The sequence below is a fragment of the Cucurbita maxima genome, unplaced genomic scaffold, assembly GCF_002738345.1.
Source record: "Cucurbita maxima cultivar Rimu unplaced genomic scaffold, Cmax_1.0 Cma_Scf00001, whole genome shotgun sequence".
Classification (NCBI taxonomy): Eukaryota; Viridiplantae; Streptophyta; class Magnoliopsida; order Cucurbitales; family Cucurbitaceae; genus Cucurbita; species Cucurbita maxima.
The window spans coordinates 4,779,096-4,794,453 of NW_019272017.1; the positions used below are offsets into that span (position 1 = coordinate 4,779,096).

Sequence of the window (15,358 nt, forward strand, 5' to 3'; positions counted from 1 at the left end):
ATTGAATGGGAAATGGGAATTGAATAATAAAATTAGATAGTAAATAAAGGGGAAAGAGTGATGAGTTGTTATGATGTTTGAAGGGAGGGGTTACAGATTTGAAGCTGGCTGGTTGCTTCTTCAGGGCTCTCTAAACCCATGAAAATTAGTGGCTATTCATTACTTCCATATCACAAGTTTCTAATTGTACATTACATCCCTCAAATCAATTTCAGGATACATATACTTATTTCGTTAAAGAAATAACAATATGCCCAATATTTATTTCTTCTAAAATTAGAATTTCAGAAACTAATATCAACAACATCCTCACTTCTTTTGAGGGATTCTGTGAATAAAATATTTATCCAAATCAAGTATTAAAATATTCATATATATACCCATCCAAGCATTTAATAAACCAAAATAAGTTTCAACCTAGTTGGTGGGTATTTTATATTGTGGGGGGTTTAATCTAATTGGGTAACTCAATTCAAACTATATACATTAATTAGGTCGAGCAAAACTCCATGACAAAAGAAAAAAAAGTTATATAATAAAATCAAGTATTTTTATTCGAGTGCATAGCTTGATTTAGTACGTTTGATAAAGTGGAGTCACACTAGTTTAATTAATAAAAAAATTTAATTAAATGGTTTTATAAGGTTTTATATGATCCCATTAGTTAAAAGAAAATTTTGAAAGGTTTAAATACATATATTTAAAATATATAGAAAATTATAGACAAAGTTGAATGAGATTTAATATAAAATTGAAAAAGTTCAAAAAGTTATATAAGAAAATCCTGAAAAGGTTAGAACAAAACTTCAAGCATACCACATCGGCAGAATTATGATTATTCTCCTTGTTTTTAATCTGGATTGTGACCTCGACCATCGCCGGGCTCAGTAATGTGGGCTTGTAACTCGAATGGGGGCTATGAATTGATTGGATGTTGGTACGACTAGTTGAAACAGGGTTTCTTGAGGTTTATCTTCTGGCCTGCCCATTCCAAGTAGGGAGCTGGCTAGTAGTGGGCCTTTAGCGAAGGCTGATGGTCCACTGGCCCTAAAGGGCGGAGGAGAATGCGTGAGGCTGGTTTCACAGAGCAGCGTTACCTCCCGCTCCTGTCCGTGGAAGGATAATGGGCCGGGTCTCTTGGCCCAACAAAATTCTTTGGTAGTCCTCAACCTAACAACCAATTTTTATTTGCCACCATAGTCACCAAAATAGGTGATCCAATATGAATTTTGCTGTAATTAGATCTAGTAATTAGCCACCAAGATCACCATAAAAGGCGAGCCTCAATTTTATTGTCCAATTTCATTCGGAGTGATCCACGGTTTTAGTGTATTTATGTGGTAGTTAGGGTCGAGCTATATGATCTCAATCCAGGATAGGTTTTGAGCAAGTAATCTCATTTTAAGAATAAAATTGGTCTCGTGATTTTACTTTTTGTTTTTGTATGTGTGTATATATATCTAACTCCAATGAGGAGGCTCTTACTGAATATTTTTTTATACCCACTTTTTTCCGAATGATTTTCATGGACGATTTGAGTTATGAGTCAAACCTCTAATATTTTATGTTTTAAATAGGTTGGTTTGTGTTTTGTGTCATGAAATAACACATAGTTTATAAAAATTATGGAGGTTGTGAATTGATGATGCTTTTAACATGATCTATCACAAGAACATACATATTATTTGACTGCAAGGGGAAAAAAAAAAGAAGAAAAAGAAAAAGCGCATAAAAATCTGCCTAATTAGTGAAGGTTGAATCCTGTTGGCACCATTGCTTATGACCAGCAACCCACTTGGGGCACTTAGGGCTGAAGTAACTACCCACCACTCTCGAGTTCAAAAGCTGAACGATGGGCTCAAACTTCACACATCTAGGCGTTTTGTACTGATTTATAGAAGCTCCCATGGTTATGGCATAATCCATGAGCTTATCAAATGTCCCAATTTCGACAACCTTGATCTCCAAAGGGCCGATGGACTTGTCCGACACCCGCCCTTGACGGTATACGCTGTTCAGCGACTCCTCCATCGTAAGACAACAATCTTCAAACACCGACGGCGGCACTCGGGTCGACCCCTTTTGGTTCACCTCCCAATACACCACGTAGTGCCCCGGAATTGTTGATGTGTTGGCGTAGCTTGTGTAGTCCACTAACGTTGCGTCGAATGGCACCAAATGGTTGACGGAGTTTTTCACCGCATTTTGGAGTTCAACTTCATCGGTCTTGTCAGAGTCGATGCTTAGAACCACATTCTTTCGGCACACGAAGTTGAATTGAGGAGCGTTGTTTTTGAATCCAGCCACTCTTAGAATGTCCCCAACTCGATATCGATACAGTCCTGTGAATTGAAACAAAATAATTTCATTTTCATGGCTTCCATAAACAATAGTTGAATAGAATGGTCTTACCAGCATATGTTGTGACGACGAGCTCATATTCTTTGCCGAGTTCGACATCGGTAAGATCGACGAGTTGGTGTTCGTGATTGTGGTTTGTTTGGAGAGGAAGAAACTCAAAATAGGCCATGGAAGGGATGAGAGTGTAAGCAACTTCATTTGGGCTACAAAGAGGGTTAAGATTGAGACCAAAATAGCACTCGGACGAAGCATACATGCTACACACCAAAGGAAGGCCATTGCTATAATAATCAAGCGTCCCAATATACTGCGACATTGCCCCTGTTACAATCACATCCACATACTTGGTATTAGGCCACAGCCTTGTAATGATTCCCTGCCACGACCCCTTACAACACTCCCCCTCAATAAAGTCCCCCAGCTCAGGGTCAGGCCTACGCAGGACTGACATCAGTACAGCCTCCCGAACCGCCTGGTCCGTGATTTGGGAATTCAGCGTCCCACTCCGGATATCATGGCAGAGTAGCTGCCAGTGCTTCTCCAGAAACCGTATGGCGCGGATAAAGCCAGAGGCGAAAACCGCGCCCACGCGTAGCACATCGAGACGGTGGCAGAGGCCGCACAGCACTTGAGCGTACATGCTTTGGTATGAGTCCGTACAAAGTATAGCCTCATTGGGGCTGGTGTAATTGGTGTAGGGATCGTAGGGGCGGTCCTTAAAGTGGGAGCTTTTGTAGTAGCTAGTTAAAACAGGGCGAGCGAGAAGGCCGCCAGGGGTTCGAGCCTCGGCTTTGACGAACAAAAAGTACATTCCTTTACCCTTCTCCAACCCCGGAATGAACTGGTTCATTACAGGCATCAACAAACTGTACAAGAGTGAGCGACGGTCGAGCTCTTCATGGATAGTGGGCATCAGCTTTCTCTCGCCGCCGGAAGTGCCGGAGCTGGTCAAGAACTCGGAGATGGGAGAAGAACAGAGAATAGGGGAAGTGTCGCCATTGGCGATGCGGGTGATGAAGGGTTGGATGTGGTCGTAAGAGATCAAAGGGATGGATGATTTGAAAGTGTCGGGGGAAGGGCGAGCGTGGAGGGTTAAGTACTCGGAGGAGGCATTGCGGGAGAGGATTTGGGAGAGGACTTGGCGCTGCACATGGGCGGCGTTGGTGGTGATGTGTTCGATGAATTGGAGAGCGGCGCTGTTTTTTTCCACCAGAGAGGGTGCGTTTGGAGCTTCAGGCATTTTTTGTTTTGGAGAGAATGGGAGTTCGTTAGAGAGAGAGAGAGGGAGAGGGAAGGAATGCGTGGGGGGGAAAACAATGGAACAATTCTCTATTTATAGACAACACATAAACAACGCCTTTTCCTCTTTTCCTTTTTTTTTTCTTTTTTTTTTGTTTAATTTGTAAAATTACTATTTTAGTCCTCTTTATTTTGTGCTTTTGTATCTCATCTTTTTCATGCTTCATTTCCATTTCTTGCCAAACTAAAACATTTTGTTATAAATATCTTCAATCTCCCATTTTAATTGTCTTCATTTGGATAATCCTTCGTTTCTTAATAATAACCAAATATTTTAAACCTTTTAACGAGGTTTATTTATTCCATAAACTTTAAAATATTTTAATTGACTTCTACTTTTATGGAGCACCGTACCACGTTTATTTAAATAATATTACTTGATTTGATACAACATAATAATAAATGATAAAAATTACCCAAGATTCAAAATCAGGATTATGGCCTCGACGTTCAAGTACGTTACCTACTCGCCTTTTAAGAGTGGAGACAATTCAGTAAAACATATTTGACTATGAAATTCTTATAAATGATCCATAAAAAAAATAAAGATACAACTTATTGGTATAAATAATAACTTTGGTATCTTTTTAAGCCTTTCTCAGTTAAAAGTGGTTATAGTTTATTAATTTATTCACGACATAACAACTATAAAAAAAAATGTGGATTAATATTTAATTTTAATTAAAAATAACTGGCAATATCCGGTAAACACGCAGTGTTTGTAGCGCGGGTGTCGTACGAAATACCGGCAGGCACTTCATTATTTGTGTTTAACGTTAGCGTAACCGTGTATTTTCCCATGAAGAGAAAAAGGACGAGATTTGGAGTCAATGAAACGCGAGAGAACAAATGAGAGAAATAATAGTATGCTTTGTTGCGTACGGTAGTTATCTGAGGAGTTTCTTATTGAAGTATATACGTGGGACCAGCCAGCTGGCCACCTACCTTGTAAGGTTGACACGTGCACGATTGTTTTAAAACGCCAACACTGTGACTTCACGGTTCCCCTGCCTGGACTCAACTATGCCCCTCCCATTTCCTCGCCAAAACATCGGCTCTTGTCAATGCTTCTTCCCCAAATAAATGATCGCTCCAGTTAGGGTTACAGATACTACATCGCAACAAATATCGAACAATGAAAGGATGTATTAATCGTTCAAATTTGAAAGGGCAATTAGAAGATGGAAAGAGCTTATAGAAGCAATAAAGGATGTTAATGAGCAAGCATGTCGTTAAGACAGGATGCTGCCTTGATTAATGCGACACTTCGCTTTAATTAACAATTGTTTACATCATAAACAATCCACTCCATCGTCTCTTCAATTGGTACTTCCAGATTTCAACTCAATTCTCAATCTTTTTCACTGCATATCCACTTTATTTCACATGCAACCCCCAACCCCAACTTCTTCTTTTCCGATCTCTCTCTTTTACTTCATAATTTGTGTCACATGTAACTCATTCTTTTGTAATCTCTCTTTCTCCCCCATTAAACCTCTCTCTCTCTTTATAAGCTATAAAGACTTCGACGACCGACGACCGACGACCGATTAGGTGGGTGATAAAGACAATATCTACTATTGGTGTAATTCCAACCCTTTTTCCTCTTTCTATCCCCATTACATTACACCCTTCTCTGCTTCCTTTGTTTCACTTATTATACTTACCCTAAACAACTCTCTGTTCTTTCCACTGTTTCAGACCCACTTTGTCGGTCGAGTGCCCTAAATTTAGGGGGTCCCTATCACTTAACCAATCAGAATAAATATTAACATATTCAAGAAAAGTATAAAGAAAAGGGTAATAATGTTTTGTGAAAAGGTGAACCAAATCTTGTTTCAAATCAAAAACAATACATAAACAGTAAAGAAGATGCAAATTATGGGAATTGGATTCTAGCTTTTGGTTATGGCCTCACTCATCAAAACATATTGCCTCCACTTTTCTAACCTAATATTTCAACATAGTTTAATTAGTTATAATCGATATAGTTTGAAACATCAATAATCCACGTCAAAACTGTAAAAAGTATATGAAAAAAAAATCGAAAAACTTTGCAGCAAGAATCGAAAGTAGCTCAGAATATGGAATAAAAATCCTACGCCAACTGAATTATGCTTGGTGTGAAACACAACGTTAAAACATGAACAGACATAGGATTATAAACCAAAAAACATGTAGAAATGCCAGCTACGGGAATAAAAGGCAGACTTCCCAATTAGGAAAATGAAGAAACACTAATCATGATTAAGGGTGTTGCTTCACCAAAACCAATGTAATTACTTAAAAAAAAAAAAAAAAAAACAGGAATTTGGGTACAAATTAGAGAGAAGGAAAGAACAGAGTAGCGAATGAGCGACCAGGTTTAGGCCTCAAATCACATGCTTAGTACCAGCAAAATGAGTTTGTCGGCAACTTTTTGAACCCTATTGTGTCTTAGAGGCACATAACAAAGTTACATACATGATAACATACAATTAAATCAACAAAATCACAGTTGAAAAACCATGAAAAGATGGATCAGAAAAGAAAAAAAAGGTGGGAAATCATGATTTAAAAGGGTTATGTGTGTGTGCGCGTTGATTTATTACAAAGCAACAAGGGATTCCATGAAGTTTTCAAGTTTGATTAGATTCCTTAATTAATTATACTATAAAGTTTCTATCCTTTTAAGTGGTTTTGGTTTCGCTGCCAAAAAGCAAGATGAATACATTATATAATTAATTAGTGTCCAATGGGTGAAAAAGGTGGTTAGCTAAGTAATGTTAAGGTAATACAGTTTAGTTTGAACCCCATGGCTATGTTTATCATGTAAGACATGGGATAGAAAATTGAAATAGTATATCACTCGTTGTACATGGTATTTCATCATTCACCGTATAAAGTTCTATTGTGTGTCATGTTCTTTTCTGGCACACAATTTCCCTATTGGCATAATATAATCTTGGGATATAAAGGAGTTGACTGACCAGAGAGTCTTGTGCATATCCTTTGAACACGTTTCAAGTTTTACAACACAACATATGTTGGATATTTTTCTTCACCACTGGAATCTATGGATTGTGGATTGAAAGTGAAGAAACTAAAAACGATGACCAGATTTAAAGCAATTCAGGTAACTTCTAAGACCAAACATTCTAGTCGAGTTAGTTTAGTCAATTGGATTAGTTTTTCCAACAACGTAGAAAGTTTGTGAAATGAACAAGTTAGAGCTATGAACAACTATCTATGATGGAGATGAATCAAAACTGAGATGTTTGTCAAAACTTCTAGAAATCAAACGAAAACAAGAACAGAGATGCATGATTTGAAAAGTAAAAGATACAATATTGTGAGCAAAAAATAAGTATAATAAGTGGAGAAGTAGAGGGAGTACTGTGTATTTGGTGCAGAAAGGTGGGGATGTTTGGTCCCATTTGGCAAAATGAATCTAAAAGTGAGTGTCTTGTCTCCCTAAAACTGAACCCCATGAAGAATGGAAAGTGATTTCCATAATTGTCTCTCTTTTGGCCCCCACACACCTCTCTCTCTCTCTCTTTCTCTCAGCAGAAGAGAAGTGGATGCACACTGAAGTTCAAAGCCCTCAAATGGTAATGTTTGTCTATCCAAGATAGAATTTAATCTGGAAGAGATGATCAAGGGGTTCCAAACAGAACATTTACAAAATTTCTTCAATCATTCTCATCATTAGACGAACTGTAGGAAATAACATTCAACATTCATCGTCCTGATTTTGGTAAAAGGAATCTGATAACAATCAAGACATAAAATAGAACAATCACTGAAACACGGAAATATTTCCCTTCCAACTACACGAAGCGATTACAAGACATAAATTAGAACAATCACTGGAACACACAAATATTTCCATTCCAACTACACGAAGCAATTACATTAGGTAAGGTTGGGTGGATAGCAACGTCTGTGCAAGCCTGTTCAGATGCTTTTAGTTTGTGTATAAGCAAGGATGATTTATAATCGTAAAAATATATAGAGCCATCTGATGAACCAGAGATGATTTGCTTGCCATCCAAGCTGAAGTCACATTTTATTGGAAAGCCTGAGACTACATGACTTCCATACCTCTTGTATTTGTCTAACTTGAAAGGTGGGTTTAGAGAGAAGATTGCAATATAATCTCCGTTCGATTGGGCAATAAAAACTGGATCAAAAGGGTGGCATCTCACGCATGGACAAGTGTAGGCTTCCATATAAACCTATTGTGTCAACTTTCAATTAGCACTTATGTATCTCAAGCATGCATAATAAAAGTGGGAAAAAAGGCAAACAGAAGATTACCTAAGGAACCTAAATGCAACTAAGTTTCCACTACTAATCATGGTATTAAGTAATAACTGTTTATATTACCACACAGCAGTATTTGCAACTAAGTTTCTTTATGTTTCTCAAACATGCAGAGAGCATAGGATGCATCTTTATCATTAAAGACCACTAGGAGTGATGAGACATGATTAGGCAACATAGTGGTTTGCATAATGGAAGCTAACCATTTTTCTTCCTTATGTAGCTCTCTGACACTGCTTGAAATTGGATTGTGCAAATGAATGCAAGAGGACAAATGATAATTGTAGTGATGAAAAGGAGGGTGGAAAATAACATGCCTGATATGAAAGCGGAACTTCTCTTGTGACATCCCAAACGATGACAGAACTTTCACTGCTATTGCTTGAAGAAACATCGCTAGAAGAAATGAATTGATTGACATTAGGAGTAAATTCAACATCAAGGATTGGGCCAAGCCGTCGATTGTATTTGTTGACCACTTTTCCAATTCTCACATCCCACATTCGTAGGCTGCCTTTCACTCCACCGGAAAGGAAGAGACTTGGGTCGTTAGGGTGGAACTTTACAACTGCAACGCCTTGATCCTCCTTGAATACTCCAATTTCTGTTCCCTTCTCAACATCAATCAATCTTGAAGAACAATCATATCCACAAGAAAGAATAGATAATCCTTGTTGTGACCATTCAACATCTTTAACTGCTGCGTTGTGGATGCTTGACTTGAATGCTAGCTTCTGCTCAGTGCTCCATATGTTCCATATGCAGATTGTGTAATCCATAGCAGCAGAAGCAAGGAGATGAGCTGCATTAACTCTAACAAACAGATCAATAAGCCAGGGCATAAAGACCATGTAAAAAAATATATCCTAACAGAAGAACAGAACTAGCAATGATAATGGAAAGAAACTAGGTAATAAACTTAACCAAATAATTTACTAAAACATAAAAAAAAGAAAGAGAAATGGAAGCTCACCATGACTTGGTGACCATTGAACTGCATTGACGGCTTTTGTATGGCAGTCAAGACTTACAGACATCCTTTTAGGCATGAGGCCTTGCTGCAGATAGTTCTTAGCTCTACTTCTCAACAATGACAAGATATCACGTGGAAGATCAGAATCCGAAAGACTTCCAACTGTTTGAATTTTAAGCTAGATTCATCAGATTCTTTACATGGTACTTCCCTATATGAATTTCGCGATCTAATTCAAGGTACATGAAAGTTAATTTATTGGATACAAGAGTTGTATGCACGCCTATAAATCGATCCTTCCCTCCATAATCATTGAATAAAACACAAGCCAAAGAGTGAGTTATTGCGAAGACTCCTCTATGTAGCATATCAAAAGAGTTAAGATAGTGGCACCAACAGAAACGGCAGTCAACTAAACTAAACTCATACTTTCAGTTAATGAATAGATAAACGCTAAAAAAAAAGAACAGACAAATACCGGTTGAAAATTGGACGGATGGATTCAGAAATGATTCTGGAGCCCTAGAAACTGGAGCTGAACTCATGAGTGCTCGCTCCCTCTTGGAAATGTAGCGTCCAGGAACCATAATCTCCTTTTGAGGCTCTGAAGTGGAGTCCGGGCAATGCGATGGCCGGAACATCGGCTGGAATTGGGAATGTTCGGGTCTCTTCGATGTTGAAGAGGGGAGGGCTAAACGCTTGGGCTGAGGTTCATCTTCTTCGTTGTCTTCGTCAGAAGTATTCGAGTAAGCTTCGAACAGATGCTCCATAGCTCCGAAATTATGTGAAGAACATTGGAAATGAGTTTCGCCCTCGCAATCGGCTTCTGCGGCAGGGAGAATCGGATTGAATACTTCCGACGGCCAATGGACCTCAATCTTGGGCTCAAAACAGTCTGAAAGAAAGACTCCACCCAAGATCAATAATTTGGATCCAATTTTGGCCCATTTGAGCTTTTTACGCTAAAGTGTGGCCCAAACTTTTATGGGCTAAAAACCCAACATATTTTTGGAGGCCTGGAACAAGGCCATACTTTTTCATATTTAAAATAATATATTTTAATATCTACTATATTAAAAAATATATTTATTTATTTAAATCATATTTAAATACCAAAAATATTTCAATATAGATTCAAATTTAATTTTTATTTACTATATCTAATATAAGTTCATGATTGTAATATTAAATCTATCAAATTCAATAAATATATTTATATTTATATTTAATATATATAATATTTCAAATACTAACTTCCAACACTTCAAATTATATATATAATATATAGTTTCTTTAGAATTTTCAATACATTAAATATTAATTTTTACCATTAAAAAACACCATATTTTACTCCTTTATATTTAATACATTCAATATACAATAAATATTAATTTTATTGCTTCAAAATTTTCGTTTTCAACTAAATTTGAGACTTAATGATACAAAATTAATTAATCAATTTGCAATAAATAACTGTATGATCAAATTTTCCTTCATTAAATAAAATACAAACATTTACATGTAAATCAAAGTGTTGTTTACACAAATATCATAAAACGGGGACTAGGGATAAAATACAAAATAAAGGACAACAACCCCTAACACATAAGAACTGACGTCCTAGAACAACCTTTCTCTGTGACCGCGCAGCTCTCAAATACTCTCCCACCTCGACCAACAATCAATATCACCTGGAAAAAAAGGGGTAATATCTGGCGAGTGAAAACATACCCAATAAGCAATGTTCATAGACTTATAACTTGGACATATTATTTCTAAGACTTTCTAGACTAGATCTTGTGGCTAATCTGGTTCTTAGAGTACTATAATTTAGTTCTCTTATCACCTCTCACGATTTTGAGGTACTTGATCAATTAAAAGTATCCTAACATAGGTCATCCTAAAATCATCCTACCTCGAGTGTCCTACTCCTCTCATAGCTCATTTATACATGCTCAAATAGGGAAATAAATAATTCTATCATCTGGAGTACACTTGTTAAAACTCAAGAGTTCCTAGTCGGGTGGAATTCATCCTATATAACGTCTAGTACTAAAATCTATTTATGTCCTAATCATGCATTTTCTAGCTATAGAAGGTGTGCCTTTCTCAAGCTTACTTTTTGGCGGGCTATAATCCTAAAAGAACATATAAGCTAGACACATTGTACTTAAATTCAAGATATAATTTATGGCCAATTGAGAACATGCCAACAAACTATTTATCGAAGGTTTATATACTCATTCTCATTCATGTTACTCTTTGTTTTCGGATGATGTATAAGCTTACATACTCCAAAGTTTATATAAACTAAATTACTTTTAACTAGCGTATAAAGTAATGTTAAAACTTTGGAAGTATGGAATATTTGTACCTTTCATAAGATGTAAATTAAAATAAAACAAGGTATGGACTTTAGTAGTATTATTATTTAATTTTCACATGAAAAACAATGACACATAAATACATAATGAACACAAGAATGTTTCATGGAAGAGGGTCAAGATCCATGTCAACCCCACTAGCTGGAGGAATGAAAGAAAACTAAAACTAGAATTATAAATTATAAATTATAAATTAAATTAAAAAAAAGTATTCAATGAAAAGACAGAAACCCACTATCTATTTAGTCATTTCTTTTAGTATACTTATCATTATCTTGTTTGAAAAAATTCAAATCATTTGAATTACAAGCACAAGTCAATGAAAAGAAAGGTGGTCTTCTGTGGTCCTTAAATCTTCAAACCCCATTATCATTCCTTAACATCTTTTTTTTTATATAAATAAATAAAGAAAAATCAAATAAAATTATTTAAGCAATTTAAACGACAAATCCTTATTAATAAATATTTAAGGATTCATTGTCTCTCTCATATATTATTAAGCTTACCGTTATAATTTATTCTCTAAAATATAAATATATAACAGACTTAGGGTTAATACCCTTTTTGGGCGGGAAAAAACTATATAATAAAATGGATTTGTGCAGTCCAAAAAAATAAACAAAGTAAATTGGTGGAAATCTTAGTTGGCTTTGGTGGGTGGAGTGATACATAGGGGGCTAAATTGTCACATTTGGTGGGTGACTAAGTGGCCGTATTATCTAAAAAGACAACCCTATATCTAAACTATATGATATAAATTTTAATTCAACGTATAAATTGTAGATTTTGAATTATATATATTTTTAGTATTTATTGGCAATAAATTATGAACAAACTGTTGGAGATATTTTTATAAAAAAAGATTGAACAAAAGTCAAAAGCAATGGAAGCAGAAGGTTTAGCATTGCCGCATTGCCTTAGTCAACCTCAATATTATGTTGGTTGACTTTTCAACAATTGTTATTTTAATATATGCTGACTTAAGAAGATGAGATTTGTCCCATTAGACAGTCACTAAAATTTATCCATCACATCACATCATACCTTAATTTACATTCCAACAATTATTACCCCTCCTTGTCAGTGCTTTCTGACATAATCACATTCTAAACACTAAACTTAAAGTAATTAAACACATTAAAACACCTTTCTAAATATCTTACCTATCACTTACAAACATTAATACCGTCTCTTTCTTTCATTTATTGTCTCCCATAAGCTTCAACCTAATAATCATTCTTTCTTCTTAAATACCAAAACTTTAAATAACTAACAAACTCTATAATTTTTAACATATTCAAATATAAATAGAAAATAATTCAGCATTCAAATGAATTCTTTGAGATAACTTTAAAGAAACATAAGAATGTGCCAAGGTTGACTTTTTTTTCTTTTTCTTTTTCTTTCCTTGAGTTTTACCTCATAAAATTTCCATATTATTTGTTATGGAGTTTTTAGAAAGAGAGAGAAAAAACACAAATTAATAAAAAGTGAGTTTCATAATTGGTCTATATCAATATTCTCTCCTAATTATATTTTGTATTTCTTTATTGTCAATAATCCAGTAATAGGACAAAATAAAATTCAAATATACCGTGTAACCAAATATTATTCAAAACTTAGAAATATACAAATTGGTAGGTAAAGGTGGTATTTTTAAAATTAATAATAATAATAATAAATAAATAAATAAAGCAAAATAGTAGAGGTTTTGTTTGATTATTAATAAAGTTTTGAGTGGGTATTTAAAAATTTAGTTATGGGCTCTTCTTTTGAAATCCTTCTTTACTCACTACTCTTCACTCGCTTTGGTGTACCCTTTTGTCTCCTCCCTTCCTATGGGTATAATCCACTAATCTCTGCCTATATTTTCTTCTTCTTTATTTATTATATTAATTATAATATAATGTGCCTCACCCTCACCACATTCTTATGTCACCCTCCTCCGTTCGCCTATTTATTTTTCGCTCATAAGAATGAAGACCATCTCCATAGATTAACACATTCTTTCCAACATGTTTTGTCTTCACTCACATGCATCTTAGAAAAATTTCTAATTTAATCACCCAAAATAAAGATGCACTTGAGGCTTTACAAGTGGTATCACTTATTTTCAAGTCCACGTGGATTGAAGAGGGTAAGATCTCACCTCGGACATTAATAATCAAACAAAATATATAGGAAGTTAACCCATATTCAATCATTACAAGCTACCATTCACTATGCATTATTAGTGATTTTTAACTGGCAAACTCTTATTGACATTACATGGTATTAAAAAAATTTAATCTCACAATTTGACTTTGTATCAACGTGTGGGTGTGTGTGAACTGAAATGGGTTTTTCAAACTTAGAAAAAAAAAGGCATGATGAGAGAAATAAGTGTGGGTTGAAGCTTGAAAACATTACAAAAACAGTGATCTGTCATAATTTATTTTGTATGGCACTACTCGTTAGTGGGGTTATGATACTCTTATTATTAGTACACCACAGCTTCCCCTTCAAACAAAACCAATATGTTTATGTTGCTTATGATTTGTTCATTCATATTGCCAAATATTTTGTCGAATCTGCATCAAACTAAAGTGTGATTCACATGTGCGTTGAAGTAATAGTATAGATGTTAGTATGGATGATACACAGAAACAATCCCAAATTGGGATTGATTCTCAAAGTGAGAGAGAGGGTTTGTTTGGGGAGAATAATGAGAGAGTATTTTCATTCTTCTTCCAAATAATGGCTTCCAATAATAGAACTTGATTTCACACTTGAATTTGTTTTTCTCTTCACATTTTTGTGTTGCAAATTAAAGCTTGTTCTTGAAATGGGTTTAAAATGGGTTAGTGAATTTAGTCGAGGCCAGAAGAGTTAGGTGTATTTGAAGTAAATGTCTAGTCAATAGTGCAATCAATATTAGAAGTGTGACGTATCATGTTCATGATTCAAAATCTAGATTCCCTAGCGACATGGTAGCATGTTTAATCATAAAGTTCTTATGATTGAGCACGGAAAAAGGAAAATACACCTGGAGTATAAATAGTAACTTTCATTTCCTTTAAACATTTCTTAGTCATGCTATCTTTAAGATCACTCTCATTCAGATGTAATCTTCGTTTTTTTTTTTTTTTTTTTTTTTATAAATAATTTTTCAAGAGGCTAAAAAATTCAAGATTATATGTTAAATGAAAATTGACACCAAAATAAGATCTGAAATTAGTATGAGAAAGGTAGCAAAGAATTTTTAATTTAGGCCAGAAAAAAGGGAAATTAAATATATTATATAATTATATACGGAGGAAAGTCATTTTACTGGCTCTGACTTGTATGGTGGGAATGAGAGAGAAAAGAGAGTAGGTCCCACGTGTCTACGCACGCGTGCACGCCGTGTGGACCCAAATCGTTGACCTTTTCTTTTTCATATTTTTATCTTTTCTACAAAAATGAGTTAAAATTATATATAATTTTTACTCGAACAACTCTTCAATCCCTCTCTCACTTCCTCCTAAAATATAGATGAGTATTTAAAATTATAAGCGACTATCATTTTATGTGTATTATTTCTAGTAGGACCTAATTTTCATAATACTCCATTCTGCCCTACTTTCTTTTACTCTATATACGATTTATGCATGCACACATGAATCCATTAGATGGGCTTATTAACATCCCTCTAGGTTTGGTCATGAGTTAGCTCGTGGGTGTCGACAACCAACAGAAAAAGAAAGGAATACAAATAATTTCATAGTATAAACATATAACATGTTAGATAAGCAATAAATGATCCTATAACATATAACATGCGTAAGGTTTCACGTAAAACATCATGATTTCTATACTTATCATGTCTACATTCTTCTCTAGATGTCTATGTTTGTATTTCTGGTGTGTCAGAAGAGTAATATGAATAGTGTAGTCATTCTGAAACATAAAATTCATTCAAGCTCAATTTGAAGGTAAAGCAAGGTTAGGGTTTTATACGTGTAGCAAGGATTTTCCCGAATTTATTCTTTCCAAAAGTAATAAGCATTTGTAGTTA

General features: G+C 35.1%; 2 protein-coding genes across 2 annotated transcripts; both read right to left on the reverse strand.

Annotated features, from left to right (window-relative positions):
* Positions 1–1,628: 1,628 nt before the first annotated feature.
* On the reverse strand, positions 1,629–3,646 carry LOC111483735 (indole-3-acetic acid-amido synthetase GH3.6-like). The gene is made up of 2 exons (XM_023130028.1): positions 2,413–3,646; positions 1,629–2,342 (listed from the first exon to the last, which is right to left on the reverse strand). The coding sequence occupies exons 1-2, from the start codon at positions 3,599–3,601 to the stop codon at positions 1,741–1,743; spliced, it is 1,791 nt and encodes a 596-aa protein (XP_022985796.1). The 5' UTR covers positions 3,602–3,646; the 3' UTR covers positions 1,629–1,740.
* A 3,762-nt stretch (positions 3,647–7,408) lies between these two features.
* On the reverse strand, positions 7,409–9,785 carry LOC111488910 (WD repeat-containing protein 25). The gene is made up of 4 exons (XM_023136854.1): positions 9,417–9,785; positions 8,939–9,100; positions 8,283–8,767; positions 7,409–7,877 (listed from the first exon to the last, which is right to left on the reverse strand). Exons 1-4 carry the CDS (start codon positions 9,706–9,708, stop codon positions 7,506–7,508), a joined length of 1,311 nt encoding a protein of 436 aa, XP_022992622.1. The 5' UTR covers positions 9,709–9,785; the 3' UTR covers positions 7,409–7,505.
* Between the last annotated feature and the right edge of the window lie 5,573 nt (positions 9,786–15,358).